We start from the raw sequence: 15,349 nt of genomic DNA on the forward strand, positions 1-15,349 counted from the left end.
ACCAACTAAGCCAGCCAGGCAACCCTGGAATTTTAAATCAGCAGACGAACAAATTAAAGGAAGCTAAGCTACATCCAGGGACACTTCTCACCTGAGGTGGTTCATATTCTCTTCTCTGTATGGTTTTTTTGGTGAACATGTTTTCACTCTGCCCTAGTTGACCAGAAAGCTAATCATTCACTCATTCATTTGTTCATTTATTTTTTTATGTAAGTAGGCTCCATGCCTAGTGTGGAACCCAACACGGGGCTTGAACTCAAGAGTTTGATATCAAGACCTGAGCTGAGGTGAAGAGTCCGATGCTTAACCGCCTGAGCCACCCGGGCGCCCCTCTTTTTTAAAATTTTCTTCCTTTCTTTCCTTTTCCTTTTTATTTATTTAAATTTTTTTTTTTTTTTTTTTTTTTTTTTTTTTACATTATTTATGAGAGACAGAGAGAGAGCGCAAGCAGGGGAGGGGCAGAGAGAGGAGGAGACACAGAATCCGAAGCAGGCTCCAGGCTCTGAGTTGTCAGCATGGAGCCCAATGCGGCATGAACCATGAGATCACGACCTGAGCCGAGGTCGGATGCTCAACTGACTGAGCCACTCAAGCACCCCCTTTTTCTTTTAAAACATAAAATTTGGTGAATGTTATTTATTTGTAGTAAATTGATAGTGTCCTATGCTTGGTTTTTATCACTTGAAAGCTGATATTTCACATATGTTCTACTGATTTTATCAAATATGTTATTAATAGGAATATGGTGGAATCAGATAACCTTTATTTAGATATGAAGTAATTCACAAGCACTTCACTTTAGAGGTTAAAATGAGGTTAATAATGATATATACATCATTGGTACTACTAAATGAGATCATTTATGTAAAGTGCATAGTAAAGCAAATATTAGCCATAATAATTTATTAAAGTCTCATTACATTTAAAAGAATCTCTAGGGGCGCCTGGGTGGCGCAGTCGGTTAAGCGTCCGACTTCAGCCAGGTCACGATCTCGCGGTCCGTGAGTTCGAGCCCCGCGTCAGGCTCTGGGCTGATGGCTCGGAGCCTGGAGCATGTTTCCGATTCTGTGTCTCCCTCTCTCTCTGCCCCTCCCCCGTTCATGCTCTGTCTCTCTCTGTCCAAAAAAAAAAATAAAAAACGTTGAATAAAAGAATCTCTAAACTTGGCTTCCCTTTAAAGGTTATCTCCACAAAGTTTTCTAGCAAGCAAGGTGCAAGTATTGATGTTTGTGTTAATGGTTGTTTGTTTGTGTTAATGTGTTTTGTTTTTTTTTTTAATTTTATTTTGTGTTTCAGGTTGAACTTCAGTTTCAATTAAATCGATTACCCCTCTGTGAAATGCATTATGCGCTAGACAGGATCAAGGACAATGGGGTTTTGTTTCCAGACATCACTATGACTCCAACCATACCTTGGAGTCCCAACAGGTATAAAAAAGGAGATGCCTCCTTAAAGGAAGTTATGTTAATCTTATGTTGAACATCTGTATCAAGTAATGTCAATATAGTTTTATAAGAGAATTTGCTATAATCTCCAGGCACCGTGTTCTAGTTGAGAAAGGAGAGTAAAAGAGCCCTTAGAAGGAAACATTTGGGATTGGTCATGTATTTTCTTCACTTTTTCTCAGTGTCTAAATGAGTTCTACCGTTTTTCTCAACAACCTTAATTTGACAGAATGCCAAGCAATTCAGGAATATTTTTGAGTAGAAGTTGAATGGGAAAATTAGGACTTTTTAAAAAGTGGTTCAAGCAGTTAATTTAAAATGATTTTTTCATATAGGAGGCCTTTTTATAATTTAAGAAAATGGAGAAAGTATCACAGAAGATAATATTTCTGAAACTGCTCTCAGGTTAATGGTTGTATAAATATTTTCCTGCTTAAATTCACTTTGGTGCATCTTCACGAGTATCTTTTAAATTTTTTTTCAACGTTTATTTATTTTTGGGACAGAGAGAGACAGAGCATGCACGGGGGAGGGGCAGAGAGAGAGGGAGACACAGAATCGGAAACAGGCTCCAGGCTCTGAGCCATCAGCCCAGAGCCCGATGCGGGGCTCGAACTCACGGACTGCGAGATCGTGACCTGGCTGAAGTCGGACGCTTAACCGACGGAGCCACCCAGGCACCTCTCTTTTTATTTACTTAGAGAGAGAGAGAGAGAGAGAGAGAGAGAGAGAGAGAGAGAGAAAGAACTAAAGGAGCAAGAGAGAGGTAGAGAGAGAATCTCAAGCAGGCTCTGCACCATTAGCGTGGAGCCCGATGCACGACTCAAACTCATGAACCGTGAGATCATGACCTGAGCCAAAATCAAGAGTTGAACGCTTAACCAACTGAGCCACCTGGGTGCCCCTTCATAAATATCTTTATAGTGATAGTTCTAATTTGTTTCCATACGAACAGTGACAGACGCATGACTGCATCTTTCTCTTCGTCCTTTTCCTTGGATTTTTATCCTCCTGGCCCCTGCTGATGCCCTATTCATTCTACCTTTCTTTCCCTTTTCTTTCTTTTTTAATCTCAGTGGCTCTCCACAATAGAAGTGTATTTATTTACTACTCATGTCACTCCAGTCATGGTTGGGCAGCCCGGTTCCATCACTGATGGAGGATCTGGTGTCTTCAGTACGTGGTTTCCAAGGTTTCACCCTGCATGTTGACGTCCAGCTGACAGGCAGGGAAAGAATGAGCACAGGATCATGTGGGACATTTTTATGGGCCAGGCCTAGAAGTGGCATATATCTCTTCCCCTCACGTTCCATTTCTTTTGATTCTAAAAACAGAACAAAGCACACCATGCCTCACCACACACACACAAAATTATTTCTCCCTTGTTTTGCTTACCTTCACTATCCCTTTTCCATTCTCTTTTTTTACTGCCAAAATTCTCAAGCACGAGTCGTTTATATGTTTCTGGTATTCTTACATACTTACCTGTAATCTCTGTTTTTCCCTTCCTCACTCTCCTGAAAGCAATCAGTGATCTACTAATTGTAAAAATCCAGTCTTCTCAATTCCCATTTGATTCATCTTTTCTCTACCCTTCCCCCTCCATCCATTCTTACAGTCAGTGTGTAATTTAGAGCTGGACTATGTCAGTAGCCTTCTAGTCGGTCTTCTGTCCTGCTGGCTGTGTTTCCGTTCTCTCTGGTCCAGCCCACACGTTTCTTCCAGTTAGTTTGCTAAAATAATCATTTCGTTTCACTGCTTACAAATCTCTGAAGGCATCTCCTTGTTATGTTGATAGTTTGAGCAGCTGAACACCAACCCTTTATGTGGTTCCATTGGCAGGGTTTTCCAACAGTAGCTTCAGATTTCTTTTATTTTTTCTACTTGACACCTCCTTTCTCCCTCTAAACCCCCATGTTCTAGCTGGATTGAATCGCCTTGAAGTTTGTTTAATTGGCCCTGTGCTTAATTTCTTACAAATTAAAAAAAAATTGTAAAAGTTACATAACACAAAACTTGCTCTCTAGACTTTTTTTTTTTTTTTTTTTTTAACTTTTAGGGGGAGAGATAGAGGATAGAGATACATCACACAAGTGGGGTGGGGGGGGAGAGAGAGAGACAGAGAGACAGAGAGACAGAGAGACAGAGAATATGAATCTTCAGCAGGCTCCATGCTTAGCATGGAGCCTGATGCAGGGCTGGATCCCACAACCCTGAGATCATGACCTGAGTCGAGATCAAGAGTTAGACGTTTAACCGACTGAGCCACCCAGGCGACCCCCCCGCCCCCATACCACTGTAATTTAAATAGTAACTAAACGGTAACTGAGGGTAGGAACATACCCAGAAGCCATTAGCCATTTAAAATCTTTTCTGGGATGAGGTGGAATATAGATAAATGAAGTTGAGAAATTATTCTTGAGCATGTGGTCTCTGAAGTAAATGTAACAATGCATTAGACCAGGGGGAAAAGGACATTGGATTAATTTGGTTCAGGGATTAAATATTTTTATTCAGAATAAACTTGAACAGACTGTCTTCCTTTAAACTGTGAAAATCAGAGATAATTGGCATGTGTATTGTAAGTCCTCTTCCCTTTATTGAGCAGGTGGTGTAATAAAGACAACTTGTTGGACTCATGGACCTTCTTCATTCATGACCAGAAACTGTAGAAGGGACTGACATTGATGGTTTCTTATCTGACACGAAGCATTTGTTTACACTAAAGCAGTTGATGAGTAGAATGGGCTATATAAATAAAATACAGAGGAATTGTATTTGAGAACTGTACCCATGAATCTGTCATTAATCCCTTAGATTTATACTTTTTTATTTAACCTACTGTTTGTCTCATTTATAAGGTCATTCAAGTCATCAAATATGAAGAACTGGAGGGTGTTTTTAAAATTTTTGTTTGTTTTTGAAAGTGTGTATTAGCCAAGTAACATCTCTCAGTAAACGTAGTAATAGAAGCTAACGTTAATTGAGCACTCATTGCTCAGTTATTTCCCTAAACAGCTTGCACGTATTCTCGTTTGATCTTAGAATGACCATCTGATGCACATGTCATTATTTCCCTGTATAGATAACGGAGCCATTGGGGTCAGGTATGAATGCAAGTAACAGCTTACTGAACTAACCATGGCTTAAACAAGTAGAGATAGAGGCCCAGAGGTAGGTGGTCTAGGACTTGCAAGGACTCTGCAGTACCGTCAGGGACCCAGGTCTCACCTCCTCTGCACCATAGAGCATGTTGGTTTCCTTCTTGATGTCCATTACCTCTTGATTATGAGATGGCAGCTGCAGTTTTACTTACCACGAGCTCATTCCAGCCAGGTGGAGGAGGAAGGCAGAGGAGCAAGAAGGGCTTTCTTCTGGTGAGGCTTTGTTTGTGTTCTATTGAGTACAGAAGCCCTTCTGAGGTACCTCTTCCTATATCTCATTGGGCAGAATTGGATATTTAGCAGAGGAGGCTGAGGAATGGAGTGTCCTAGCTGTCTAGGCTCAGCAGTAGAGGAAGGCAGAGGGGATGCCATGGATGGTTTGGGGTAACCATTGCACAGTTCTCTCTCTAGATTGGATCTGGGCTTAGTGATCACCAAACGTAATTTCCTCTTTACAGAAAATGGAACACTGCTATGTTCTGGCAGAATTATGAGTCACTAAGCTGTTTAATGATGAGAGATTCTTTGGAGTAAAAAGCTTGAGCTTTAGTGGACAGTTGCCAGGAAAACTAGTGCCACTGGTCAGAGTTCTTTTGTTTTTACTTAAAAATTTTAAATTCTGGAAAAGTAAGTAGTGATGTGTTTATATAGTCAACGTTTATTTCCTAAGGTTTTACATTTCCTGGGAGACCTTCATTTGTTTGAAATTATCTGTCTGAATGGAGCATCAGTTACAATTTTTTAAAACTGAAAGTATTAAGATTTTCCATGAATAACTCGGTTCTGATATAAGTGGAGTATAGCCTCTGAGAGAAGGAATTTTCCTCTAAACCATGGTCTCCTATTGCAGGATTATTTTGTAGGCACTTTGATTGTAAATTTTCTAAGAGTCTCTTTACATGCCCGTCCTATTTTGGTTCACATCCCTAGCATTTTTACCATAGTTGTTGCAATATTTAGTATTTTAATTGTAGTTGTGAGAAAGAATGCTGTTGATTCTCTACTTGGTTTGATCCCTTTCAGCATCTGCTGTCCATTTAAATCTTCGAAACTTAGCCAAGTCGTAGAAGGGACGCTCATAAGATAGATCTCATTACAGCAGCCATTTGTGCTACCATGACAGGTGTTCTCTACCCTGCAAAGTAGGACATATGTATATTATGTGGGAAAATATTAGAAAACAATTCGTATTGTTTGGCTTTTGAGATCTTTTTTTAAAAAACTGCTATTTTCTGAATTCGGAACTCTGTGACATTTGAGTATCTCTCAACCAAGGACGTAGAAGTTTTTTCTTTGCCTCTTGTTTTAAACTTCACTAAAGAAATCTTTCCGTGAACTAGAATTTGAAATTCGGTTCATCTCCCTTTTGCATTTCACTTGCTAATGTGAAGAAACTAATACTTCTTTATTACCAGAAAAGTTTTCGGATACCTTTATGTAACAGGGAAATTACATTTTTGAGCCATTGCCATTACTATTTATAGACATGGCAGCAGCTAGACTTGTGTGCTTTCTAAAGTTATCAGAATCTTTCTGCACTTGGAATAGGACAAAGTAATTAAAGTGAGTTTTGATCAACAGCCTGTGCCAACTCTGTTGGGTAATTTTCTAAAAAGAAGTTATAGAATAAGCATTTGTTGTTACAGACACTGTTTCTTGAGTATTAAAAAAAAGTTGTTTTTTTAATGTTTATTTTTGAGAGACAGAGCATGTGTGGGAGAGGGGCAGAGAGAGGGACACACACACACACACACACACACACACACACACACACACCCAAAGCAGGCTCCAGGCTCTGATCTGTCACCACAGAGCCCGATGCGGGGCTCCCAACTCACGGACCGTGAGATCATGACCTGAGTTGGAATTGGACACTTCACTGACTGAGCCACCCAGGCGCCCCTGTTTCTTTAGTATTTTTAGTGGTTCCATAAAATTAAGCATCCTCTTGTGTTTTGTTTATTAAAAGATGCATGTGTTTAAAATAAATTTTTATTTCCTATAGACAGTGGGACGAACAATTGGATCCTCGGCTGAATGCAAAACAGAAAGAGGCTGTTCTGGCCATCACAACTCCTCTTTCAATCCAGCTGCCTCCCGTCCTCATCATCGGGCCCTATGGGACAGGCAAAACGTTCACTCTAGCTCAGGCCGTCAAGCACATACTCCAGCAGCAGGAGACGAGGTGAGATGGTGCTATGTGTGCTCCGATTTCATTAGGAGGGCATGACCTCTGTTCTTGTTGTGAATGCAAAGCTAAGACAATTTTTAATTCAGCTTGGAAAAATTGAAAAAAAAAAAAAAAAGAAAGACCCACACCAAAACCCCAAAGGACTAAAATTTGAATTCTTTCAAAATATACAATTTCAAAATACACAATTTTAAAAATTGGCAACGTAGAGAATGATAGCTTTTAAGTAGCCATCAAAGCTCCAAGACTGCTAAGGAATTGCGATATATGTTAGAGCCAGATGAGTTGGGCATGTAAAAAACATTTCGTGTGATAGATTTAAAAAATGATTTGGGGGAACCAGTTTCCTCGACAGCTTAAAGAGTAGTACAGTTTCCTAAAAACATCACTGAATGATATGTAGACAAGACTGAGTAGGCTGAGGGGAATGTGTAATGTTAAGATGGCCGCTGCTTTTGTTTGGTATTCTACTGCTTGAATAGCTTTGTGTTTTATCATTCTTTTTATTTGCACCGTTTATTTCAGCAGGATTCTCATTTGCACCCATTCTAATAGTGCTGCTGATCTCTACATAAAGGATTATTTACATCCATATGTAGAAGCAGGCAATCCCCAGGCAAGACCTCTCAGGTATTTTTTTAAGGCTTATTATGTATCTGTATCATACTTTGTTATTCTTAAGAAAAGGTGTCTGTAAAGATTTTAGTAACTTCGAGAATACAAAATCTTGAACTGTGTATTGGCATTTGGAGGTTATGCCTTTTGAAGAAGCCATTTAAAATTAAGGAAAAATTTAAAAATTTTCGACCATTCATTTCGTAAACATTAAGCAAAGAGAAAGACATCCTTTTTTAAGTTTTGTATGTAAAAATGTTGAGCAGATTTTGATGTGTACCTCTAAAAGCTACTATGATGAAATAATATAAATATGATTTGTTTAAATCAAATTTAATTAAAATTCTAGCATAGTTTGCATGGCAGAGTAGTCATGCAGTAGTCATAAGATTTTGACTGTGATCATGCAGATAATTTCATAGGAATTACCCATTAGAGACACATGAAATACTGAAATGATCTCTGTAACAAAATGTAACTGACTGGTATTTACAACTTTTTGCTATCATGTAAGAGACAAAGTGTAGAAGAAACGTTTACGTTGATATAGAAAGGTCCTTTTGAGTGTATATGGATATAAAATGTACTTAAACACAGATTGTGGGGGAATAAAATCCTTTTCTTCAGAAAACAATAAAGAATCATTAAATGGTTGTTTATTACACCATTTGCTTTCATTGTTATATGAATTAATGTTTAGTTTTGCCATTTTACAAACTAATATGTCATGCCCTGTGTTGTTTGAATACAATTATTGTTTATCAGTTAATTTCTAACCACACTTTTGAATCATAATCCACTAACTTTTTATTTCTAGTTGAGTGCAGGCATGGAAAAATGAGATTATGCTATTTAATTCTTAATAAGCACAACCAAAGCCATTTGAATGATTTTACAATTGCATAAAAAAGAACAAAAGAGAAAAATGTGGTGTGACCTGCTAACACAGGGTTTTATGCCATACTTTGTTTCAACTCTGGAAGATAAATTAGAGCAGAAATAATCCAGTAGAACCCGGTTGTATTTAATAAGAAAACATCACCTATATATAATCACTGTAAATGAAAATGAAAATGTGGTATTTATCAGTGGATAAGTTCATCAGTACCTATTTTGTTTCAGATTTGAATCTTTTTTAGTCGTAAGTGAAAACTCAGTAGTGAGTAGCAGTTTTGCTCTGAGTGTCCTTACTTTAATGGAGGTGTTTGTTTTGTTTGCTTTTATTGTTGGTGTGTGTGTCTGTTTATGTTTGTGTATGTATGTGTTATATGGGGATGGTGACAACCTCAATTATCATGGTGTACTTGACTTAGAAACAGGAAAGCCCCCTGGAATCTTGATTGACCTAGGATAGGTCATTTGATATTTGGGGCAGAAGAGCCCCACCATGTGACTAGCATTGTGTTTAGCTTTTCTCATGTAAAGTAATGTTTTGGAGGTTATAATCCACATAGTACATTGAAATCTGTAGAATAAGAAGTTCTGTTTCAATAGGGTCTGTATAGTTGTAGTGGTCCACAAACAGAAACTCGCCTCTAGCAGAAAATCTCACCTCTCCACACATCTCAAGAGTGGTTCAGTCAAAAAGCTTAAAAAATATCTAAATATAAATTTCAAATTATTTTATTTAGTAAATGGGATAAAATAAGAAAAGTCTTGACTTTCGTAATAAGTTTCTTTTTGTGGCCCTACATTTTTACCATAGTTTTTCTCTTTGGGAAAGGTGTTAACTTGTAAATGTAGTTCCTAGGAGGATAATGCATTGAATAATTAAAATTTATTAGTGCCATCTGTTACTACATTAACTCAGATTAGTTTACAATTGCCCTGCTAGACCTCAAACACGACAGGTTTGGGAGATGGGATAGAGGGCATTAGAATGGCTGAGCGCTATGGGGAGATTAGCTTTATCTGAATTGTCCCAGGATGCAGGGGAAAGAACACAAGAGGGCACCAAGTGTCTGTGTGTGACTTGGAAGATGTACTGTCTCTATGATGTAAGAGTTTGTCTTCTGCACCGTGTAGTCTAGAGTGGGCCCTGGTAAATGCCATAAAGTGTGGAAATAGTCATAAGCATTAAATCGTTTAATTCAGTCAGTATGTTTAAATATAACAGACTTTTATGGTTGAAATGTATAAAATTCAGTATTACGTGCCAGGAGTTGAGCTTAAGATATTTGGGGATGGAGGTTTTAGAAGCCATTTTAGATTACATTTTGTTTTGGTTTTTATTTCTTACTTCATTAGAATTAACAGACTTTAAGATGGAAGAGAGAGGAAAACACAGTATCTGTGTGTGGTTCTGCTGATCAGTGTCTGGTTCTGCCAGATTACTTAGTAGATCGAGGTCCTCTATGGAAAGTGTATATTTATTGCTTTCTGGGCAAGTGGAAGGTATTTATTGTTTTATATAGATTTTCAAAGTAATAGATTTTATTCTGGGATCAAGTCTTTCTGATTCTGTAGTGTCTTGAGTAATAACATTTTGCTGGGTTGTTTATTGCATATGAATTTAAAACATGAATAAAATTTCAGTGAATTAAGATTATGTATTACCAGACAGTCTCCTGCTGCACATAATTCATGTGGGATCCCTGGATGGTTTGTTTCTAGAAGTCTGTAAATTACTTAGTTGGTGTCATATTGCATACTGTGAGCTTGAATATGTCACTTGTCACTATTCTCCAGTTTTGAAAATGTTGGGTGTATTTTTTTAAAGTTTGTTTAGTCATTTTGAGAGAGAGAGAGAGAGAGAGAGAGAGAGAGAGAGAGAGACAGAGGATGCAAGCAGGCAAGGCGCAGAGAGAGAGAGAGAGAATCCCAAGCAGGTGCTGTACTGTCAGTGTGGAGCCCGACGCGGGCCTCGAACTCACAAACCGTGAGATCATGACCTAAGCTGAAACCAAGAGTCATATGCTTAACCAGCTGAGCCACCTGGGCGCTCCTGTTAGGTGTGTTTTAGATAATCCTATAGACAGTGTCCACCTTAACTGTTGCGCAAAATGAAAGTACCAAGAAAATGTTTAAATCGTTTTGAAGTCAGCACTAGAATATTGTACTTTTAAGGAAATACAGGCCTAATGATCAAACTTTGTCTTTTTATTAGCTTCAACATGAGGTAGCTTTCCAAGGTAACTGTAAAAAAAGTCAGTAGTGAGACTTAGAACTTCAACAATTTTTTATTTTTTCTTTGAGGGAGAAGTGGTACTTGGCATGAGTTTTGATGAATAATTTGAAAAACCATTTTTCCAATTTTACCATGGAAAGTATGGAAAATCTAGAAAATAAGGAAGAAAATAAAAATTATCTATAATCTCACCACACAGAGATAAATACTAATAACATTTTGGAGTTTAGTTTCTAGTAATTTATGTGTTTAAACACGTATTTTAGTTAATATTAATGGAATCAGAATTTGTAAATGATTTTTTATATAATTTGTAAAATGAGATTTTTCATATATTTAAAAGTAAATTCTGCTTTGTTGATCTGATTAAACATTTTTTATTAAAACCTAAAATATGTTGTTGAACATTTTTACATATTTTAGAAGTGATATTGGTTACTCTTACCAAGTTTATAGTCCTTCCTATCCAAGTAATGTGTTGTTGTTGTTTTAAGTTTATTTATTTATTTTGAGAGAGAGAACGCACGTGCGTTGGGGAGGGGCAGAGAGAGAGAGAGAGAGAGAGAGAGAGAGGGAGAGAGAGAAAATCTCTAGCAAGTTCTGCACTGTCATTGCAGAGCCTGATGTGAGGCTTGAACCCATGAACTGTGAGATGATGACCTGAGCTAAATAAAACCAAGAGTTGATGCTTAACTGACTGAACTACCCAGGTGCCCCCAGAGTAATGTTTTTAAAATACATTTCTTTTTTTTAATTTATAGAAATATTTATATATTTCATTTATATATATATATAATGAATATATATATATATATATATAATGAATATATATATATATATATATATATATATATATATATATATATATATTTCATTTATAGCACATGAGCAGGGGAGGGGGGCAGTGGGAGGAGAGGATCTTAAGCAGGCTCCATGCTCAGCGTGGAGCTCAGTGTGGGGCTCGAGCCCATGACCCTGGGATCATGACCTGATCCAGAATCAAGTCAGATACACAACTGACTGAGCTACTCAGGCGTCCCAAAATATATTTCTTTACTTTTCTCTTATAATTTATACTTAGGATATTTATTAAATACCTTTTTTTGGGGGGGGGGGCTTTGCTTTGCTTAAAAGCAATAACCAGTTCTAAGTGTTTCATAAAGAACACCTTTTAGAAGATCCTGAGATTAGGATTTGTGCATATTACATTTGAGCTGCCTTTGAAATATCCTAAAGGAGACAAGTGTTAAATAAAATGTTGGATAGCATCCTGGAGCTCAGAGATGAGGTCGTGGCTGGAGAGAGGAAAATGTGAGTTATTAGAGTATTTATTGGTGGTGATCAAAACCATTGGCCTGAGATCGTCAGGGGGAGAACAGAGGCCAAGAAGAGGAGTATGTGAAGACTAAGCCTGGAGGAGCCCTAACCCGGAGAGGAAGAAGGAAGGCAAGGAAAGGTTGAGTCATGGAAGCTGAGGGAAGAGAGTGTTGTGGGGAGGGAACGAGCACAGAGCTGGCTGCTGCTAACACATCAAGTACCTTGATGGGCCTGGAGAGTGTCCGGAAGATTTAGTGACATGGACGTTTATGTCCCGTGATCAGACCCCACACTCTCCTGAGTTCTTTCCTACTTCTTTGACTGCTTCTTGCCAGTTTCCTTTGCCGTATCCCTCTCCTTTTCCCATCAGTAATTCTCCCAACTAGTTTCTTTTTTAGCTACACTTCCTCTCCAACTGATCTCATGTAGTCCCGTGGTTGAAATAGTGTCCCAATTGTATAGGTCTTGTCCCAGATATTCTTCTGAACTTCAGACTTCTATATCCCCCTGCTTATTGGACATCCCCTGTGGATGTCTGCTACTGAATTTGTCCAAAACCAAATTCTCAGTTCCCACTTCAAATCTGTTCCTCAACTTTCACCATCTTTGTAAACACCACTGTCATCCATCCAGTTTCAAAGGCACAGAATCATACTGTCTTTTAAATTGCACATCTGGTTCACCAGTCAAGTCCTGTCAGCATTACCTTCAAAGTGTATAGTGAATCCAGCCATTTTCACATCTTCACTGTTATCATCGTGGGCCAGGCCGCCCTCTTTTCTCTTCCGGACCCTTGCAACAACCTCCTAACTGGTCTCCCTGATTCTCTCCCCTGCCGGTGCCTCTGCCCCGGTCAGTGGTGTATTGCGGCCCGCTTGTAGTGGCTTGTGAGAGCCAGTCATGTACGTGCCTTCCCAAGTTCATGTTCAGTGACATCATGTTGCTAGCTTGAAATTGGCCATGGTAGTAGATTTTATACCACAAAAGTCAGCAAACACTACACGTCAGCTCCACCCCCACCCTCCAAGCTGGCTGTTCAGCGTTTATGAGCACCCCACTGTCTGGCCTACAAACTACCTCCCCAAACAATATATTCCATATAGAGCAATAGAGTGGTCCTCTAACAACATAAGTCAGATTATGTGACTGCCCTGTCAGAACTCTCTGATAGCTTTCCATTAAAATCACAGTAAATCAAAGCTTTTATGAAAGCTTGCAAATCATGTGATTTGCCTCTGTGCTTCCAGCATGGTAGATCTTTGTTGTATGTGAGTCGGTTAGAGATGGGTGGTGGGAGGTGGGTGGATGGATGGATGGATGAGTCGTTTCTGTACCATTTAAGTAGTCTGTTGCATGAGGCCCATTATTTTTCTTTTGCGATTAATGGAAGAGATACTCTTTTTTTTTTTTAATGTTTTATTATTTTGAGAGAGGGAGCAGGGGGAGGGGCAGAGAAAGAGGGAGAGAGGAACCCAAGCAGGCTTCATGCTGTCAGCACAGAGCCCGACGTAGGGCTCAAACTCACAAACTGAGACATGACCTGAGCTGAGCCACCCAGGTGCCCCGAGATAATCTTTCTTAAGGTTTTCTGGTTGTCCATAATTTAAATTTATTTTTAAATGTCCTTTAGAACTTTAGATAGAGGTCTGTTTACATATAGGTGTAAGAATATATTCTGATGGGAAACGCAGATAACTGTAGGTGCACAGCTCACTGTTTTTTGTTAGCATAGATAATTGCAATATAAATTAAGTATATTTTTATAAGAATATTCTAGAGAAAAAGTAACTCCCAAGGGGGAATGTTTCGAATTTTAAAAACTATAGTGCTTATGAAACTGCGTATCATTCTGCTGTAAGGTTAATCTGAACACTTACAAATAAATACTTATTTTGTGATCGTGCATATGCTTTCTTCTTGAATCCTTTTTTGGTAGGGCAAAGTCACAGTTGTATGTTAAATTTTAATTCAGTAGAGTGTTAATGGTTATCAGATTTATTTGTGAATTTCCAGATACCATAGTCTTCACATAATAATGTCATTTTTTTTTTATAATGCTGGTAAGATGTTAATAAATATAAATAGGAAATATTGTCTTCTTTTATAGGGTATATTTCAGAAATCGCTGGGTTAAGACTGTCCACCCAGTTGTGCATCAGTACTGTTTGATCTCAAGCGCACATTCCACCTTTCAGATGCCACAGAAAGAAGATATTCTTAAACACCGAGTGGTGGTTGTTACATTGAATACTTCCCAGTACCTCTGTCAGTTGGACCTTGAACCTGGTATGCTGACTCAAGACACAGATAGGGTGTCCCTGAATGCTTGGGGCCTCTGCATTCAGTTTAGACCAGGGGTTGGCAGACGAATAGCCTGTGGGCCAAATCTGGCCTGTTGTCTGTTTTTGTAAATAAAGTTTCATTGGATGGAACACAGCCATGCCTGTTTAACTGTGTATTACCTATGGGTGCCTTTGTGCCACAGCAGCTGAATTGAGTAGATGAAACAGATTGTATGGCCAACAAAACCTAAAATATATACTGTTTGGCCCTTTACAAAGGAAAAAAAAAAAAAAGTCAACCCCTAGTTTAGACTTTTGAGTGACTACTGTTTTATTTGTTCTCTGATCAGATGGCATTTACTTACTTCCAGTTGTGTGAAAAATTCAAATTTGGATAGTAGTGCTTTTTACAATTTTCTTAAGTTTTTGTTGTAAAATACTTTCATAGTGTAGAGACAGCAATCATGATAGATTTTTTTTTAGACATACTATTAAGATTATATTGAAGTACAGGAATCTGTAAAGTCAAGCTAATATTATATGAAGTACAGATACAAGGTGACAAGTAATTCCGATACATATGGCAGAACTTAACCATCAAAAAGTGGTACCACCTTAAGGTATTTGCTTTGGAAGGATATTCATTTATTGCTGCCATATTATCATGGTCGACATTGCTCAACACTTTTTTGCTCTCTCCTTTTGGAATTGCTTTCAGAGCCAGTGACAGATTCTTAGGAACCTTCAAGTCCCTGGAAAGTAGATACTGTTCTCTTCACCTTGAATTCCTGGCATCTGGCCCAGGGTATAGACACCTGGAGGCCCTTGATAAACCTCTGTTTATCTAAAGTGTGTGAATGGTGGCCAGACTTTTTTTTTTTTTTTTGAGGGTAGATTTAATTTTAGAAGAGCTTCAAAATCTTTCTGAGACATGTTTGGTAAATAAGGTAGGTGATCAAACTGAGCAATACCATTAGGGGTAAAAAAAAAAAAAAGAGAGAGAGAGACGTGCCTCTCATGTAATGAGACTTATTTTCTTGTGCACGCAGCTCATAGCTGGCTGGTGAGGGCAGTTACAAAAGCAGAGTTTCAAAAATGTTTTGAAAAGTGACTGCATCATTGGAATGAGTTCTATTTCCTCCCAACTGACTTCTTTGAATGGAACAACACTTATTTGAAATGTAAATTTTGGTATGTTTATTTAACAA

The 15,349-nt window shown here is 38.3% G+C and overlaps 1 protein-coding gene across 6 annotated transcripts in view; it reads left to right on the top strand.

Moving 5' to 3' along the window:
• HELZ (helicase with zinc finger) overlaps positions 1 to 15,349 on the top strand; it is a 162,774-nt gene that overhangs the window by 72,549 nt on the left and 74,876 nt on the right. For 5 of the 6 annotated variants that reach the window (XM_086687797.1, XM_086687801.1, XM_086687799.1 and 2 more), the window contains 4 exons: positions 1,297 to 1,427; positions 6,615 to 6,794; positions 7,326 to 7,430; positions 13,967 to 14,145. In XM_086687797.1, coding sequence (XP_086543923.1) covers positions 1,297 to 1,427; positions 6,615 to 6,794; positions 7,326 to 7,430; positions 13,967 to 14,145 — 595 coding nt within the window. The remainder of the gene's footprint in view (positions 1 to 1,296; positions 1,428 to 6,614; positions 6,795 to 7,325; positions 7,431 to 13,966; positions 14,146 to 15,349) is intronic. The other variant, XM_086687802.1, reaches the window with a different exon arrangement.

Source organism: Puma concolor, chromosome E1 (genome assembly GCF_028749965.1).
Source record: "Puma concolor isolate L17-30 chromosome E1, mPumCon1.1.hap2, whole genome shotgun sequence".
In the NCBI taxonomy this organism is placed as follows: Eukaryota; Metazoa; Chordata; class Mammalia; order Carnivora; family Felidae; genus Puma; species Puma concolor.